This window comes from Cyanistes caeruleus, chromosome 7 (assembly GCF_971803275.1).
Source record: "Cyanistes caeruleus chromosome 7, bCyaCae1.hap1.1, whole genome shotgun sequence".
NCBI lineage: Eukaryota > Metazoa > Chordata > Aves > Passeriformes > Paridae > Cyanistes > Cyanistes caeruleus.
In genome coordinates, this window is record NC_141707.1 from 6,091,207 (window position 1) to 6,107,699 (window position 16,493).

The 16,493-nt window shown below is 43.7% G+C and overlaps 2 protein-coding genes across 6 annotated transcripts in view; both read right to left on the reverse strand.

Moving 5' to 3' along the window:
- Positions 1-10,741, reverse strand: part of UBE2F (ubiquitin conjugating enzyme E2 F (putative)) — a 53,159-nt gene extending 42,418 nt beyond the window's left edge. Inside the window, exons 1-4 of one of the 5 annotated variants that reach the window (XM_086896293.1) lie at positions 10,496-10,612; positions 10,115-10,165; positions 8,552-8,685; positions 497-526 (exon numbers count right to left, since the gene is read on the reverse strand). In XM_086896293.1, coding sequence (XP_086752419.1) covers positions 497-526; positions 8,552-8,669 — 148 coding nt within the window. In that variant the 5' untranslated portion in view covers positions 8,670-8,685; positions 10,115-10,165; positions 10,496-10,612. Of the gene's footprint in view, positions 1-496; positions 527-8,551; positions 8,686-10,114; positions 10,166-10,495 lie in introns of all 5 variants that reach the window. The other 4 variants (XM_086896295.1, XM_023930608.2, XM_086896294.1 and 1 more) reach the window with 4 other exon arrangements.
- A 3,562-nt stretch (positions 10,742-14,303) lies between these two features.
- Positions 14,304-15,533, reverse strand: LOC111931691 (interferon lambda-3-like). Its single transcript, XM_086898018.1, has 5 exons — positions 15,151-15,533; positions 14,961-15,023; positions 14,660-14,809; positions 14,525-14,587; positions 14,304-14,432 (listed from the first exon to the last, which is right to left on the reverse strand). The coding sequence occupies exons 1-5, from the start codon at positions 15,442-15,444 to the stop codon at positions 14,331-14,333; spliced, it is 672 nt and encodes a 223-aa protein (XP_086754144.1). The 5' UTR covers positions 15,445-15,533; the 3' UTR covers positions 14,304-14,330.
- Positions 15,534-16,493: the final 960 nt, after the last annotated feature.

The following is a 16,493-nucleotide window of genomic DNA, read 5'->3' on the forward strand; positions in this document are numbered from 1 at the left end:
TGGATCACTCTTAAAAAATTAGTTTTCTTGAGTATTTTCACTAATAACAAAGATATCAGGTTATATCCTGAAGTGAAAAAACTGCAGGTTGACTTCATATTCCCTAAGAGCTGAGCTATTTCCTTTGCCCCCAAAATCAGAATCACCTGTTTCAAAAATGAGGGAATAAAGAAAAAACCAGGAGTGAGGCACTGATAGCACCCTTGAGCCCCAGGAACTTTTTGGGCTCTTTGTGAAAGCTTTGCTGCCACTCCCCAGCAACCAAAAACTAGAAGCAAATTATCAACACTCCTTCCAAAGGACAGTAATGAGGGTCCAGTTCTCCACAGCCCCTTAATGGGAAGCAACAGAGAAAATCTGTTCAAGCCAGAGTGGAGGAGCTTTGCACAGCTTTCCCTGAGTTAACAAATACCATTAGCATTCATACTTTAATCAAAATTTTCACTTCAGTGGTCCTTTCCCCTTTAAAATGCATACTTTTAAATGTTATACTCACAAGGTAAATTAGCTTCAAGGTCTGCAACCTCTGTTGAAAGAAAAAAAACAAAACAAAAGCATTATTTATATAAGGTTAAAGCCCTTCTTCAAGTCCAAACTGGCAGATCTAATTTAAACCACCCAATAAATCCAATTTTACTTAAAAATATAATTAGGCTGCAGTGGAAGTTTACCTTGAAATTTCTCTTTTAAGCCACTCAATTCATTACTAAAAATGCTCATCTGCCCTACAGACATTGCAAATTGATCTTCTTTTGATGGGGAGTTCAGCTCTGCCGAGACTGAAGCGCAGGGGCTGCTACCACACACAGCAGTGGCATTTCCAAAGCACAGGTTTTGTAACTGATACACACTCCAATTAAATTAAATTTTCCTTTTCTTTACTTCCTGAGTTAAAATTCATAAAAGCAAGGAAGTATCTTTATTCTATTCCACAGGCCCTAGGAAATGAAGAGTATTCCTAAGCCTGTCAAGTCACCTTCCCTGGAAGAATCCCTGTTTTTGTGTATTTTATTGAAGTCTTACTTTCAATTACATATGAACGAGATGCATCAAGGTATTTCCCCCCTTTTACTTCTAAAGTCCTAGAAAATCAAATTGAGTATATTTTTGGCTTTTCCTGTGGTCTTATTTTCCACTTTAACTGTTTTCAGGCCTCCACAGACAGCTCATTTATTTGGGCTGGCAATGCACAAGAGATTTCAGTACCAGCTCTGAAAAGCACACATCTGAAGAAACCTGTCATTCAGAATTCTTGGTACTGAACCCAAACTGAACTCATCACAACTCTCCAGAACTTCTCCTGCCATCCATGCTTATCAAACCTGGCATTTCTCTGCAGTGGGAATGATGATTATTTGACTCCCTCCTCCCTGGTGCTTGGCACACCATGCATCTGCAGCCTACTACACCAAGAGAAAAAAACACCAAAACAGAAGCATTGTGCTTCAGACTTACTGAAAAATTCACAACTTCACTCTTTTAAAATCCCACACTTGCAGCCAGAGCTGATTTAACCAAAGCCATGCACCAAAAGACAACAGTGGAGCCATACTTTTGCTAAAGTATTGTCTTTATAAAACACACAAACACAAAATGTAATTTTAGCTGTAATCAAGTACTTTATTTCAATTTTCCCTTCCTGGTTGATAAAAAAAGATGTGAAACCAACTACTAAAGGCTGCAGCTATGAAAACTTTTTGTAAGATTACTCCCTCACTCTTGTCTTTGAATTCACCAGCCTTTCATAGTGGGAGGCACATCAATCTTCACTACAGTGCAAGTTCAGGACATGGTTCAATTATTTTAAGGTGTTGACCGCTTTCCTTTATTGCTTTCTGTGCTTGTGTGATGTGCAGTTTAATGAATCCTGCCTGCCCTTTCCCTGGTCCCAAAAATGGGAGACATTTAAGGGCAGAGCAGTTCTGCTGAGCCAGGGCTTAACTTCTGCCTCCTGCAAGGTTCAGGAGGGAGTTTACAATCACCAGAGTCCTTCTAAGCGTGAAAATTCCCTGTAATGTGTTCACACTTCTGGGTCTCTCTCTGTCTTGGCACAAGAATGAGTATTTTTTTCTTGTTAAAACATGATAACAAAATGCTCACACCCTGGAGAAGGGAGCACTGTGCTCCTTCTCTGAAGGTGTACAAACAGGTGGGAATGCTGTGCTAATAAATCCACACAAAAGTTTTGGAAACAAAATGGCCCAAATTTGAGGTTCCTAATGAACTCTGCAATAAACCACTGAAACTAAGAATGAAACAACTTCATGAAGACAAAGCAGATAAAGATCTGCCATCAATAATCTAAATGTTTAAAGCACCATCAAGTAAGTCAACAGATGTTACTATTAATTGTGCAATATGAACAAACACTGCTGATTCACCAATTACAAAGCATATTTAACAGGCCAAAGCTCAGTGTTTGAGAGTCTTCCAAATTCTGTGTCTCTTTGGTAGTGACAACATTGACATTAGAACCATTTTTGTATGCTGCTGCTCAGAAAGCAAACATACCAGAGTATTCAAGCTCCATTAAGATTCTGATGTTTTAACTTATACATTTTCTGCATAAAGCAATACCTCAGTGTGAATACTCTCTGTAAGGAAACGCCCCTTGTGCAGGCTGCCAACTTATTTTACAGACATTTGTAAACAAGCAAAGCACAGAAGTGACAAAGCTCCAATGCACTCAACTTCCAAGAGCTCTAAAATTAAAGAACTCACTAAATTAAAGAACTAACTTAGTTTTTTTATGAGCTCCTCTTTTAAGGAATGACTGCCACTACAGCTGAACAGTGAAGAAAATTCAGTTTGACTACTTTTCATGGTCATTTTGTGGAGAATTTGCATCTGTGTCTCAATTCACACAATTAAGATGATGAGACAACCAGAAAATCCAAGTGTCAGGAAACTCCAAATAGTCCATCTGGTGTTCCCAAAACCTTGTGTGACCTGGTGCAGGAGCAGCCCAAGTGGAGGTGCACTTGCAGAATCCTGCTCTTGACCTGGTACACACTTGCTTGAACAGTTCCAAATGCTATTTTAAACCATAAAAAAAGTGAGGCTTAAACTTAAACCCAACATAAACACTGGAAGAGTTGAATGCAAAAGGATTATGTCTCAGCTTTTCTCTCTCCTATACAGTTCCTGAGCTGCTTCTAAGCCTAACACAAGCAGCCAGAGTTATTTATTCCACAAAAGATTTCACAAACAATAACTCTCCCTACCCATGACAGTTCTCCAGACAGAAATAGGAACACTCCTGCTGTGTGTACAAGGTTTGTGAATGTTCTGTGCATACACCACAACCTCACTGCTCTGCTCCCTCATCTCCCCAAATCAGAATTTATCAGTGCTTTGTTTACTAAGTCTTCCACAAAAATCAGGCTCCATGCTTCCTGCTGGAGTTTGGTTTTAAGTACACAAAAAAAAAAAAAAAAAAAAAAGCATTATTTTCTCAAGTGAATATTTTTATCCATAGCAGTTATTACTTCACTCTGGTTTTGTTCAAAAAGCCCCCTCTCCTGTTTCGGTCCCTCTTTAATTTACTTCTTTAAGACTTCTAGATAAGAAGGTTAAATACCTTGACACTAATAAAAATCCCATTTTCTATGTACTAATTCTAATATTCTGTTAATTCTGGAAATGCTGTTTGCCTCCTAATTCTCATCCATCTATCTTTATAGCATTCCCTACTTAATTGTACAGACCAGTGCAAGAAAAAAAAAGTACTTTCCCCCCCTCAAGTTTCCTTCCCTGTTTTTGTGAGGAGGGATATTACTATTTTTGAAGGCTAGAAGAAAGCAAATAAATGGCTCCCCTCCTTTTTAGTTACAATGGATATTCACCTCATTTTCATCATCAGTTTCCAAATTCCATTCTCTCAGGCTTATACAGAGGCACACAAAAAATATTTTCTGGTTCAACAAAAATACAGTTGTAAAAGCCACAGATATTGAAAACAACCCAGGAATAAACCTTGTTAACTCATTTTCATATACAGTTATTCCAAGTTGCCACAATCAAGCCAAGCAGTAGTAGTAATTTAAAGCTGAATGATGAAGTTTCTGTGCACTACCAAAAATGCAGCATAAGGGACAGCCTTTGTGATCCATGAGCTGCTACTGCCACCCTGGAATGCTTTCTATCTTCAATTCAATTTAGCAGTCACCTTCATTATACAATATTAATCTCAAACACCACTTTGGTTTGTCCTCAGCCCTTTTTAAATTTCAGAAAGGATCTGCCTTTCAAGTTCAGCACTGCATGCTTGCCATCCTGGAGGAACAGTCATGCTGCCCCTGCTCCCAGCTTAATGAAGTTCCCCTTAGAGATGAACAGAATATTAAAAATTGCCTCTGCAGCACGGAACAAAATGAAAGCTGCTGAAGCAATTGTACTGCTTGCTCTATTTTAATTTAGGTACTAGGCCTACAGGATTAGGGCCCTACTCTCCAACTGAGCCTAGAGAGAAATGCAGTGAAAACAGATGTACAGATGAGTCACACACCATTTTGAACAAAGCTGTGCTTCACTAGACCCTCTCTACAGCTGGAAGAGAAAGATCCAAGTGACTCAGAACTACCTCGCTACATATAAAACTTTAGGGATAGAAAGATTTCCATTCATAATACATCCACAGAATAACCCAAGTGTCCTGAGACGTGACTGAAGCCTGAATTCATCTGTAACAATGCTGGATATAAGCAGTCAAAAGAACAACTTAAGGAAAAACTAACAAAGGGCATCAGTATTTTAAGAGCAGCTTTTCCCCAAAAGTAGAACAAAGCCTGTTTAAAGTGCATCCATCAATGAAGTCAAGGTCAGTGCCTGACACCACTACTTCAAACACCAACTGAGATGTTTCCTCACACCCATAGAGCAAATAGCTACCATACCTAAATTAGCACTTGTTTTTCCCCCTTTCAGGCAGCACGCAGTTGGTTGGTCTACACCAAGTCTTTAAAAGTTTGTAAGCATCACCTGCACTTGTCAGTGGCTGGGGTGGTGGTCATTACTTCAATCAAAACAGCAGAGGACACAACACAGCTGAGGGCTGCAGGGGTATCAGTGTGACAACACATCCTTCAGAGATCCTCTACTGCCTTCCTGGACTGGACTCTCTATCTAGAGAAGATATCTCTATCTATCTTGTGTTTGTAACACAAACAAGACTGTCTGTAATTTACCTCCAGAAAAAAACCAGACACCGTCTGTGTCTGGACAATACCCTTAGCAAAGCTGGCAGACATCAGTCTGCAGGATTTATTAGACTATCCCAAATTTACTGTGGAGCAGGAATAGGACAGTGGTGCTTCACCACTGGCAGAACACTCTGAGCCTTTTCTCATCTCCTCTTCCTCCCTTGCTGATGGCCAGGATTTCTCCTTTTTTATGCAGGAGAGATTATTCTCTAATTTGTTGCCAAGACACTGAACTGGAGCCTTTCCCCAGTTCTGCCACTGTCATCTGTTTGTAACTCCAGCCAAAACACGCACCAGTAACAACTTCTACTTAAAACTCTTCTTCCAGGCTCCTGCTGACTTTGGATCCAGTACAACAGCCCAAGTTCAGCTATTACAGTTCCACACAAACAAGCAGTAAAAGCTCTAGCGCTGGTCCAGCTGCAGCAGCATCACTGCTGTGTGTGCACCTTTACCAGGCAGGTTTACACACCCGTTCAAACTCATTCCTGCAATCTTTACGTGACCTAGAAACACCATAAATGTCACAAGTTCACCTCCACTCAGCCTCACAACATCATAGATGCTGCTGCAGCTGATCTGTCTTAAAGTGTTGAAGCAAATTCTAGAAACTTCTGTAAACAAATGGTCTACATGAGCAGCTTAAAACAGAATATCCCAAACAATATAGTCTTTCCCACTATATTTCCCTCTCACTTTCAGCAGTGGCACTCGAATGATCTGCTTTTCCTGTCAGTTCCCACTGCACCCAGAAACCATCCTCAGCACACCGACAGCTGCTCCTGCAGCTCTTTTGGGAGAGCATCATGATTGTGGTGGTGCAGCCTCTCTCCCAAACTCTGGCCTGCTCTGCAATTTCAGCAGTTCCTATCAGGCCCTGGCCTTTGCACAAGAGCTCGGTGGTGAAACATTCCTGAACTATACCAGGAACTCCTGCTGCCTGGACAAGGTGGGAGATTGGAGCAGGAATCATCAGTCATTCCCTGATGGCTTTGAAACATTCCTTAGCTGAATTATATCCTGAGTGAAATGGTACCATTTTTACTTGAATTTCACAAAACTCTAGTAATCCCCAAAAAGGGATTAACAGGACTATTTCATGAATTCTGAGGGGGAATTTTTTAATATCTATTCCCATATACATACCTATCCATACATGTGCTACCTTTGCACATTTGTGTGTGTATCTATATGTCTATATGTATCTTTGAGTATGTGTGTGCATTGACTTGAACACACTGTAAAACACTTATCTTCAATCTATATTATGTTTATAGCTGTTAATAATTAATGTAATATTTAAATGCTTTTGTCATTAAGTTCTGCTAAATCTTTTAGACATAACTGTTGAGTCCAAGCCTGAAACTGGGTCCAGCTGCACTGAGACTCCTCCCCCTAAGGAGTTTAGAAAGGATTTCACCCTGAACCTCCTGACTCATCCAAGTTTCCTTTGCCTTTTTCCCTTTTTTCATCACAGCCTCTGTATATATCACTCTAAATTGATTCTAATTTGATTTTCCTTTACATGTGTTATCCATGCAGTAAGTAGTGTAAACCCTGCCAACAACCTTTGTTGTGCTTTTGCAAATTTTTATTAAGGCACATTTTCACCAAAGCCTTTGATGGTGACTCTTTAAGTGACCTACACCACTCATTTCACAGCAGGGATGCAACTTCCATGCACAATCAGATCAGGATCCAGCACCCAATGCTTGTCATAGCCATGTGATCACTGACCTGCTTTTAACTAGTTCAGTCTGGGACTTGTTCAATACTTGGTTTGAACTCAGTTTAAATATTCAGTTTTACTTATTTTTTTTTAAATACTTAGTTTTACTTAAAGAGCTGCTCTGCTATCACAGCCATAGCAATTACAATTACAATACTAATTTTCTATAAATTACATTCTCTTCCTCCCCTGCAGACTTAGGTATGGTTTTGAAAAACATGACTGCTCTCAGGGTAGAGTAAAATTTCTTTGGCACCTCACATGAAGGGTATTTATTTCACACTGCTGTCTTCCCCTCAAGTCTATAGCTGTAGGTTAGGGAAAATCTCAGATTATATATATTTAGTAATTTGGCTTTTAGCTTAGCCTAGTTAAAGAGCTTATTTCTCCTGCCTGAATCTTTCCCCCTCAGAACTGAAGTTAAATGAGGATTTCCAAATTTTAAGTGTAAGAGGGATCACAATCATGATTTAAAACATATAAAAATTCCCTGTCCTTCAAACAATACAGAGGGAAAAAGGTGGATATAACATTCCTACAGTCTCACTGAGGCACTTCCCCATGCACTAAGGTAGCAGTGTTTGCAGTGACACCTTGCTCCAGATATCTGACAGAATTACAAATTTCCTAATTTGGGAAAAAACTCACATGTACTGCTAGTTAGGTAATATCAGTCAGGCAATTACAGCCATGTCTGCCTCGAATCATTCTGAAACAAGAGCAGGAAATGTGGATTTCCTCTGACTGGCACAAATCCCAACAGTGGCTGTTCACACACCAACAGCAGTGTATTTGCTACTGATCATTTTCAGCAGAAACATCAGCCTAAACAACACATTCCTCTGCCACTAACACTCAACTATTACCAGAGGGAGTGAACCCTCTGGTTTAAATCCATAGTAACTGCAAACTGTCAGCATCTATGGATTTTTAAATATTATATTATCTATGCTACAAATAAAAAATAAATTGAAGTCCAGGAAAGTGCTGTCCCTGATTTAACTATAAAATAGTTTAATTATTGTCTCACTAACTACTGCATTTACCCACAACTGCCAAGCAGCAAACTTGGGGCTTTTTTTTTTCCACCAGCTGATAAAAACCTACAGCTGCTTTCCTAAAACATACCACACTGTAATACAATCACTGGTTTATCATTCACAACTTCACACTCAACTTAGTGATTCCAGGCCTACAAAAATCTCCCTCTGCATTGCTTTTCAAATCTTTCTGAAGTGTGCTGCCTCTGACCTGTGCCATTAAAACCACTAAAACACTGTTGTTACTTTCAGGATGTTCAGGATGTTCCTTCCTGTGAAGGAAGTTATGGTTTTGCTCAAAAAACACCCTCCTACCAAGGCAAATATACTTCTGTTCACATTCTCCTCCTATACACTCAGTGACACTTATGTGGCAATTTTTTATCATGGTTTAATTGATGATGGATTAATTTTCAACACAGTAAGAAGGACACTTGTTTTTATTTTCGTTATCCAATAAAATAAGCATCCCATAGGACGTTTGAAAAATACCTGTGGGAATTTATATTCAATTTAGCACTGTTTACTGGCAACACCCCTGAAAACAGTAAATCCCGACATATTTCAATATATTCTTTCACCTTTAACGAGCAGCTTGTCCCGGACAGACACCCTGCGAGTGGAGTCAGACGCTGGGTTGGACGCACGGGGGCCTCTGACACCATCATCCCGCTTCAGCTTGCTTGCCAGCGTTAGCATTACTGCTGCTTCCCACCTGGAACACAACGGGAGGGCAGGGACAGTCACCAAAAACCAGGCCGAGGAGGAAAACAAGTCAAGGTTGTTGAAAGAGGAGTGAACGACCGCCATCCACACAGAGTTGCTGCACACAGGTAACAGCACGGCGATTAAAGGCGGGGATGGCACCTGAGGAACGAGCTTGCTTGGGCTGTGAATACTGAGGGAGATGCAATTCACCAGGCCAAGAGGAAATTCAGTTTTCTGGAGGGGGGGGTCAGGCTTACATCAGTGTTTACAACCCGATTTCACTGCCTGACAACTGCTCCTTCCAAAGGCCGGCTGTGAAATTGCCCCTGGCAGCCCCCTACACTCCTTCACACCTCACAGGACAACATCCACAGCTGCCTCTTGGCCGGCCAAAAGGGGGAAAAATAAAAATGAGAAATGGGAGGCATTCCTGGAACAACTCTAACTAGGAAGTGAGATTTGAGACAGCTCCCAGGGCACAGGAAAGGGACTGAGGCTGCAAACAGTGCAATTATCTACACAGCTGCACAACACCAACTCCTCACAGGGCAAAAACCTGACACACAGAGACCAAATAACTGAAATGAAGAGATACTTTTGCTGTGCCAGCCTTCCACTCCAGAAAATAACTGCACCCATAAATTAATTAAAGTAAAAGGTGGTCAGAATGCCAAAGTCATGAAGCCAAAATATCCAATCTGTCATGGCTTAATATGTTTTGAGCCTACTCCCAGTTGAAGGCAACTCCTCCTTCTTTAACATTTTGGCTAAAAACAACATTTGAAGCTGACAAAACCCAAACCCTTCAGGCCACCCAACAGCTAAAATTTTAGGAGAACTGCTTATTCTTGAAGTCATATGAATTAATTAAAAAATGCAAAAAGCCAGGGTATAATCTTGACTTGGAGGTTGAGAAGAGCTTAAGAGAAAAACGAGCAAGAAAGCTCAGAAAAAGGAAATAATGCATTTCACGGCAGTCCCTAACAGAAGGAAACTCTGGTGAGATCTACACGAAGGTCAAGCTCCCTGACGCTGACAAGTAATGTATGTGTGTGTCAGCTTCAAGATGTATGTTTAAAAACAAAACTACAGTACAGGGTAAATGTAAAACCCAGCTGGTTCAACTGTAGTTTTTACCCTGGAGAAAGAAATGATAAGCAGAACAAAACAGTCCATTTTTCCCTGGAGAAGGAAAAAACAACAGCTGCTTTCAAAAATAAAAAAGGAAAAAAAAAAAAAAAAAGAAAAAAAAAGGGGGGGGAATAGGGGGGTCTGAAAAGTAATGAACGCGGCCATAAATTAAAACAAAAGAGAAAAAAAACCCCAAACCTGTCAACTGAAGACCAGACCAGCTCTGTCCCCTCAAAAACACCCCCATCTTTTAGGCGCTGATTCCAAATAAATTCAGCTTCGATGGGCATTAAATGCCTAAATACCTTTACAACTTGTCCTAGGCAACCAGGAAACCCAAGAGGAGCGTGACCAGTCTGGAAAAGAAATTATTCGCTTCGTCTGTATCCTAAATTCTAATGAAACACAGCAAGAAATCACTCACAAACCGCAGGTAAAGCTTTAGCGAGGAGACAGAGGAGGAAGGGAGAGGTGCTGTGATTATTTCTAAGGAAGGGAGCAAGAGTCCGGGGAATTCTCCGGCTCCCCCGTAGTGAGGAAAGCCCTCTGCAAGGCGCGGGGATCGGGGGAGCGGGGCCGGGGGGCCCCGCTCCCAGCCGAGGCCTGGCGGGCCGGCGGATGTGGGGACAGCGGGAGCGGCCAGGCCCGAGCCGGCGGCTGAGGGAAGGGGGACAGCCCTCACGTACCTGAGCGCGGCGTCAGGGCCCGGCTGCCGCGGCCAACACCATCCCCGGCGCCGGCCCGGGGGGGAGCGGCGGCGGTGGCGGCTCCTCCTTCCTCCTCTTCCTCCTCCTCCTTCTCCCTCAGCGGAGCTCTCGCGAGAGCCCAGGCGGGACCGGGACGTGACCCGCCGAGATCTCGCGAGATTTTAGCTGGGGCGGCGGGGACGCTGTTTGCCGCCGGGAGGGCGGCGCCATGTTGGGGCTGCCTCTGAGGGGCCCCCTCAGGCAGCGCCGCCATATTGGGGCGCTCCCTCAGCGCCAGCGGAGTGCCTCAGGGAAATTGATGTTGTTAAAGTTATCTGTCCCCAGGCCGAATTTTCTCGCCTTTTATGAACGGAATCACAGAATCATTAAGGTTAGGAAAGACCTCTGTTATAAATGGAATTGAAATTTAGACAGATAGGTCTGTTAATAGCAATTTAATAACAAGGAAAAAAATGATACAGTTTAGTGAATTGAATACGAGAATACAATTTAGTAAAAGAATGCAATTTAGGGAATTGGTATAAAAGGAATACAGTTTTAATTAAAAAAGTACAATTTAGTGAATATATTCATATATATATATATATATATATATATATATATATATATATATATGAATATAGCTTGCTAGTAATTAAGTATGATCAAAGCATAAGCAAAACCAACCAGGGTACGGGGACGGCTTTCACCCCACCTCATGTATGAAACCAACCAGGGTACCGGGAGGGTTTCTCACCCTACCTCAGATACAAAACAAAGCAATTCAAACTAAACTTTTATACTGTACACTTGTACATATTCATTAATGTTTCCTCTAAGTCTCCTCCTATTTCCAATTCTTTAATTTTACGTCGCTCTTCCTCACGGCACATGCCTTATTTGTTGTTAGGGGGTCTTCAGTCTTCTTTTGGTGGTCTTTGGACGAAGGCTTACACTCATCCTCATTGTCTTCTGGATAACTTCCCAGGTTGTGGGTGCATACTAAGCCTTGTGTTATGTAAGTAAACATTATGTTCCACTAATTAGTCTTACATTTTATTATTTTCAGGCCCTATGCCTAAAGTCGTTCCAACTTTATCCATCTCAAGGTCGATTTTGTCTTAGGACATTACTTATCTCAAAACTACATCCTGTACCTTACTTTTAACATCTGTAAAGGGGTACATCTGCCTTGTAACACAAATTCCCTTGGTTGTTTCTAATAATAACTTTCCAAATAGTTACAATTTAGTTAGCACAAATCATTTCCATTTATTACACCTCTGAGATCACCGGGTCCAACCTTTGGTCGTCACCATGTCACCCAGACTGCGGCTCCCAGTGCTGCTTCCACTCATTCCTTAAACACTTCCAGGAATGGCGAGCCCACCACATTTTTGGCGAGGCATTTCCAATAAATTTCCTTTTTTTACCGTCCCCTCACACTGCTCTGGAAAGGGGGGAGGTGATTCAGCCACAATATAAATTATGCTGAGACTATGGCTAATAGCAACACACCAAGGGGGAGGAAAGCCAGCAATTGTCAGGGGCATTTCAGGAGCAGAGCTTAACCAGGCTGCAGCATTTGCCTTGGTGCCTGCTTAAATTAATCAACTATTTGTATATTCCAGCAGCAGATGAGTGGAAGACTAGTGAATTAGATAGAGTAATCAATCAAAATGTCAATAACATCAATATGCAATAGTCAATCAAATGAAATATCAATCATATTGTAAAAAATGGAGTAATGTGTCAGGATTTTTTTAGAAGTTTAATAGGGGATAAAATAAGAGACAAAAGTCCAGCACTGGGGTGCTCTTTGCAAACAGCCAAAGAACACATGGGGGTGCAGTCCCCACAGTGTTACCTTTATACTGTTACAATACTGAGGTACATGCCTTTCATAGAGTTCATACATTATTCAAACATTCTTATGAACTTTTTGATGTTATGGGAATTCTTCTGTTTGGCTTCTTCACACTCTGGCTTATCTGCATGACATCCTGTGTGTCAAGTTAATATATTTTATTCCTCCTTGTGTCTCCATCCTGTTGTTTTCGCATCCTTTGATAAGGATTTAGTAGGTCCTCTTTAAATTTAACATGGTATTTTCTAATTGTCCTCCGGTGCTCTGGTTTGTGTCACAGTTATCACTTGGAGAATTCAGTCAGCAGAAAAGGGAGGGTAACAAGATTGTTTTACACCATTTGTTTGGTTACATAGAGGTATTTTAACACCCAGTATTTAGCTAATGCCTATAATACTGTATATTCACCACACTGCTGTTTCTAAACTGGTACATTATACTATCAAACAGCTAAATAAAGGTATATGTGATACTAAATTCTTATGATCAGTGCAAAAACTGATATATAAATGTGAAAGCCAATATCATATTGTAGTCCTTTTTTAATATAGAAGCACAACTCCATCTGATGGAATCTGTGTAAAAATGGTAAGAGTGCATTTAGTAATGGAGAGTGAATACTTGGGTGTTGTAACTAGACTGCCCAAAAAACTTCAGACATTTTCACAGTTCTGTTCAATCAGCCCTCCCAACTGTAAAATAGGTAAAATAAACTTAAGTTCTTCCATTTGGTAGCTTCCACTAAATAAGGGAGCCAGGACTTAGCCATTGAAGCAGCATCTGGGTTAGGTGTGGTAAGGCCAAGCTGGAGACCTGAGACAAGGGAAGTTTGGCAGACAGCTTCTGAAATACTCACTGCATCCTAAACATTCACCACAATGATACCACTACCCCTTCCCCCCAAAAAACTGCATCTGAGCTTACTGACATCTAGTTAAACCAGCACAAAACTGCTGCTTAGAGCCCTTTCTTCCCTCCTTAGGCTTTTCTTTCCAGATACAGGTATAGTTTGGGTAACAGGGCACGGCAGCTTTGGACAGGAATGTCCTGAAAACACCCTCCTCCTCCCACAGGTGCTGGCTGTATGTAGGTCCCAGAGAGGGATTTCTTGCAAGCCTCCAAAAGCGAGGGGTGAAATCGGGAGCAGGACCAGGAGGTGGGTCCCAAAGCAGGTACCGATGGCATCTGCCTGCAGGGAGATGCCAGGTCACAGAGCAAAGCGTTCCCGAAGCCTGGCTCTTTCGGAGAATGAGCCGTGCCTCGCTGGAGACAAACCCCGGATTCCATGGGAATTCCGGACACGCCTTCGGGGCTTTCCCTGCCCTTGGGAGGTGCTGGCCCCAGGGCATTTCCCTCCGGACGGGTTTTCATTGCCTCGGGTGCTGCTCCTGACATCAGACGGCAGCACATGGGTAGCGCCTGGAGCGTGGCCAAGTGACGGAATCTATTAAAGCTCTCCAAAAAAACCCAACATCCCGGCTTTTCTCCTCTCCCCGTCCCCAAAACGCAACGAGGTGCCTTTTGGGCAATATCCTTGCAAGGATGTGCAGGCTGTGGTATTGCAGAAAAGCAGAGTGAAAACACGCGATGGCAGCTTACCTAAGTTGTTACCTACTTTAGTTTTCATATGAAATAGCACTTAAGAAAATAATTTACACAGGCAAATATGCAGAATATACTCTTTAATAAATAGCAGGTAAAAAAATAGATTTTCTTAAAAACATTTCGAGAACCAGAAAAACAAAGGTACCGTGTAAATAAGCATTTTCACGTTCTTTCAGGAAGGGCATTATCCCGAGCCAATAATTTAAAGAGGGGGGGGGGGTGGGGTGTGGAATAAAAAAAATGTTTCCTGAGCTGGCATAAGTGAGAAAAAGGGTTAAATAGGTTGAATGGGAAGTGACAGCGCGGAGCAGTCGCTTTTCCCCGTTTCTCGGGGCGTCCCTCGGCGGCGGTGCGGCGGGCGCTTCAGCACTTGTCCTGGAGGGCAGCGCAGCTCAGGTCGTCCAGCACTTGCAGGGCGTGGAGGATGGTGGTGGTCCTCAGGCACGCCGTGCTCTCGGGGGTCTCCTGCGGGGGGAGATGGAGCGAATCAGCTCTGAAGTGGGGGCGCTGACAGCCCGAAAGCGTCCCCCCGCGCTGTCCTGACTTACTGTGTGCACGGCCGCCTGCAGCTTGTGCAGCCAGTGCCTGAGCCTGCCCGAGGGCTGCTGCGAAGGATCCACCTGCGAGGAGAGAGGCTGGGTAAGGGGCGGCCCCGCGGCTGAGCCGGCCCGGGGCAGGGCTCTGGGGGAGGCACTCACACAGCCCAGCACATCCTCCCGGGCCTGCCTGAAGAACTGCAGGGGCCGCCGGCGCACTTGGGCAAAGCTGGGGACAGCGGGCAGCTCCAGCATGGCAGTGGTGAGGTTCAGCTCGGCCGCCACCAGCAGCACTCGGTCGGACATCTGTGGGTGTGAGTTGGCCTGGTTAGTGACCCGAAGCGCCAGGGCTGGAGGATGGGGGGGGTCTCAGAGACCTGCCCGGGGGTGCGGGTGGAGGTGGAACCGGCTGACAGGAGAGGCGTGCCTCCTTTTTACAGCATCAGCTCGCTCTTACCGGCAGGTCTGCTGCTTTCCATTTGCGGTAGAAGAGCCTGGTGTTGCATTTGTGGCTGCTCACCTGCAGGCATAAACCAAGAGAGAGGCTGAAAAACTCTCATTGTGACTTCTGGCAGTGCTGTACAACCCCAGCCGGCCTAGAGGGGTCTGAAACCAGGACAAAGCATCCTTCATGTCCCTAAACACACTTGGAAAATAACTTCCTCATCTCCAAACTGCTGCAGAAAACATGCACCTTGTCGCTCAGGTCTTGAATTCAGCATCCCCTCTGCCTTGCCCCTGCCAGCCCGCAGCCCCCTGTCGCCAGCAATACTCACAAACTCTTGTCTCATCTTGTCCACAGCCTTCTTCTCCTCGGGTGCAATGTTCTGGTACTTGGACAGCCTGCAGCCGTTCCTCGGCACGTCATGGGGAAGGGAAGCCCCCAGGCTGACCCCCAGCACCAGCACGAGACTGAGCAGTGAGCTGAGACTGAGGCACATTTCGGCAACGAAAGCTTGTCAGTCAGCGATGGATTGCGATGAGGTGAGGAGGCTGCGGTCCAAGGTGGCAGAGAGGATGAACTGGAGGATTCCAGGCAGGATTCGCTAAATTTCAGATGCAGAGGTGCCTGACGGGTGCCACAGGTATCCTGTTCAGACGTGGAGCTTCTGAGCTGGTGGCCGTCACAGGGAGCTGCTGTGCTTTGCTGCTCCGTCTCCAGCTTTTTATTCCTGCGTGGCATTTTCATATTCGTAGGAAAATCCAGAGGTGGTAGAGCTAGAAACAAAAATGAAAGTGATGCAGGGAATCTCCCCACCGTTACCTGCCCTGCTGCGCCTCAGCGCGGGATGCCGGGGCGTGCTGGGGCTGAGGGGGCACGCTGCTGCCAGGCTGTGGCCAGCATGACCCAGCCCCACCCCATGCTGAGAGCTGCAGGAGACACCTGGGGACAACAGGAGGGTTTTGGTGCCTCCTGAGTGGCAGCAGGAGTTCAGGCCTCAGTTTCCCCGTGGGAAAGGCCATGGCAGGGAGGGGGCATAACCAGCACTGCACATTCCAGACTACATGGAATGTATTTGTGTTCTCCTGAGGGACCAGGCTCACCACCAAAGCAGGGAAAAAGGTGAAAGCAGAAGCATTTCCACCTGAAGTTTTCCATGTGGCACACAGAGTTGTGGAGGGAGATGAAGATGAGCAGGGCTGCCACTCTACAAGGCACTGGAGCTGCCTGGGGTTTCTTCCCTGTTTAGCCTGGGGACACAAGTAGGGTGTATTGACATCGCTCTGCTGACAGCTGGAATGGTACCTCTCAGCAAACTGTCCCTCCCTCAAGAGAACCTCCTGTGGTCACTGCTGTGCTTTTAGGGTTCTTCAAGCATTAAGTACAAAAAAATTTAAAAGATAATAAATATAATATATATAAAATATATTAAAATTAACTAATTATATATTAATATATATAAATATAAATATTAAATTAAATATTAAAAAACAGGGCAATACCTGGATGTAAGAAGCAAAGACAGTAAGAAAGCAAAAGGCATAAATG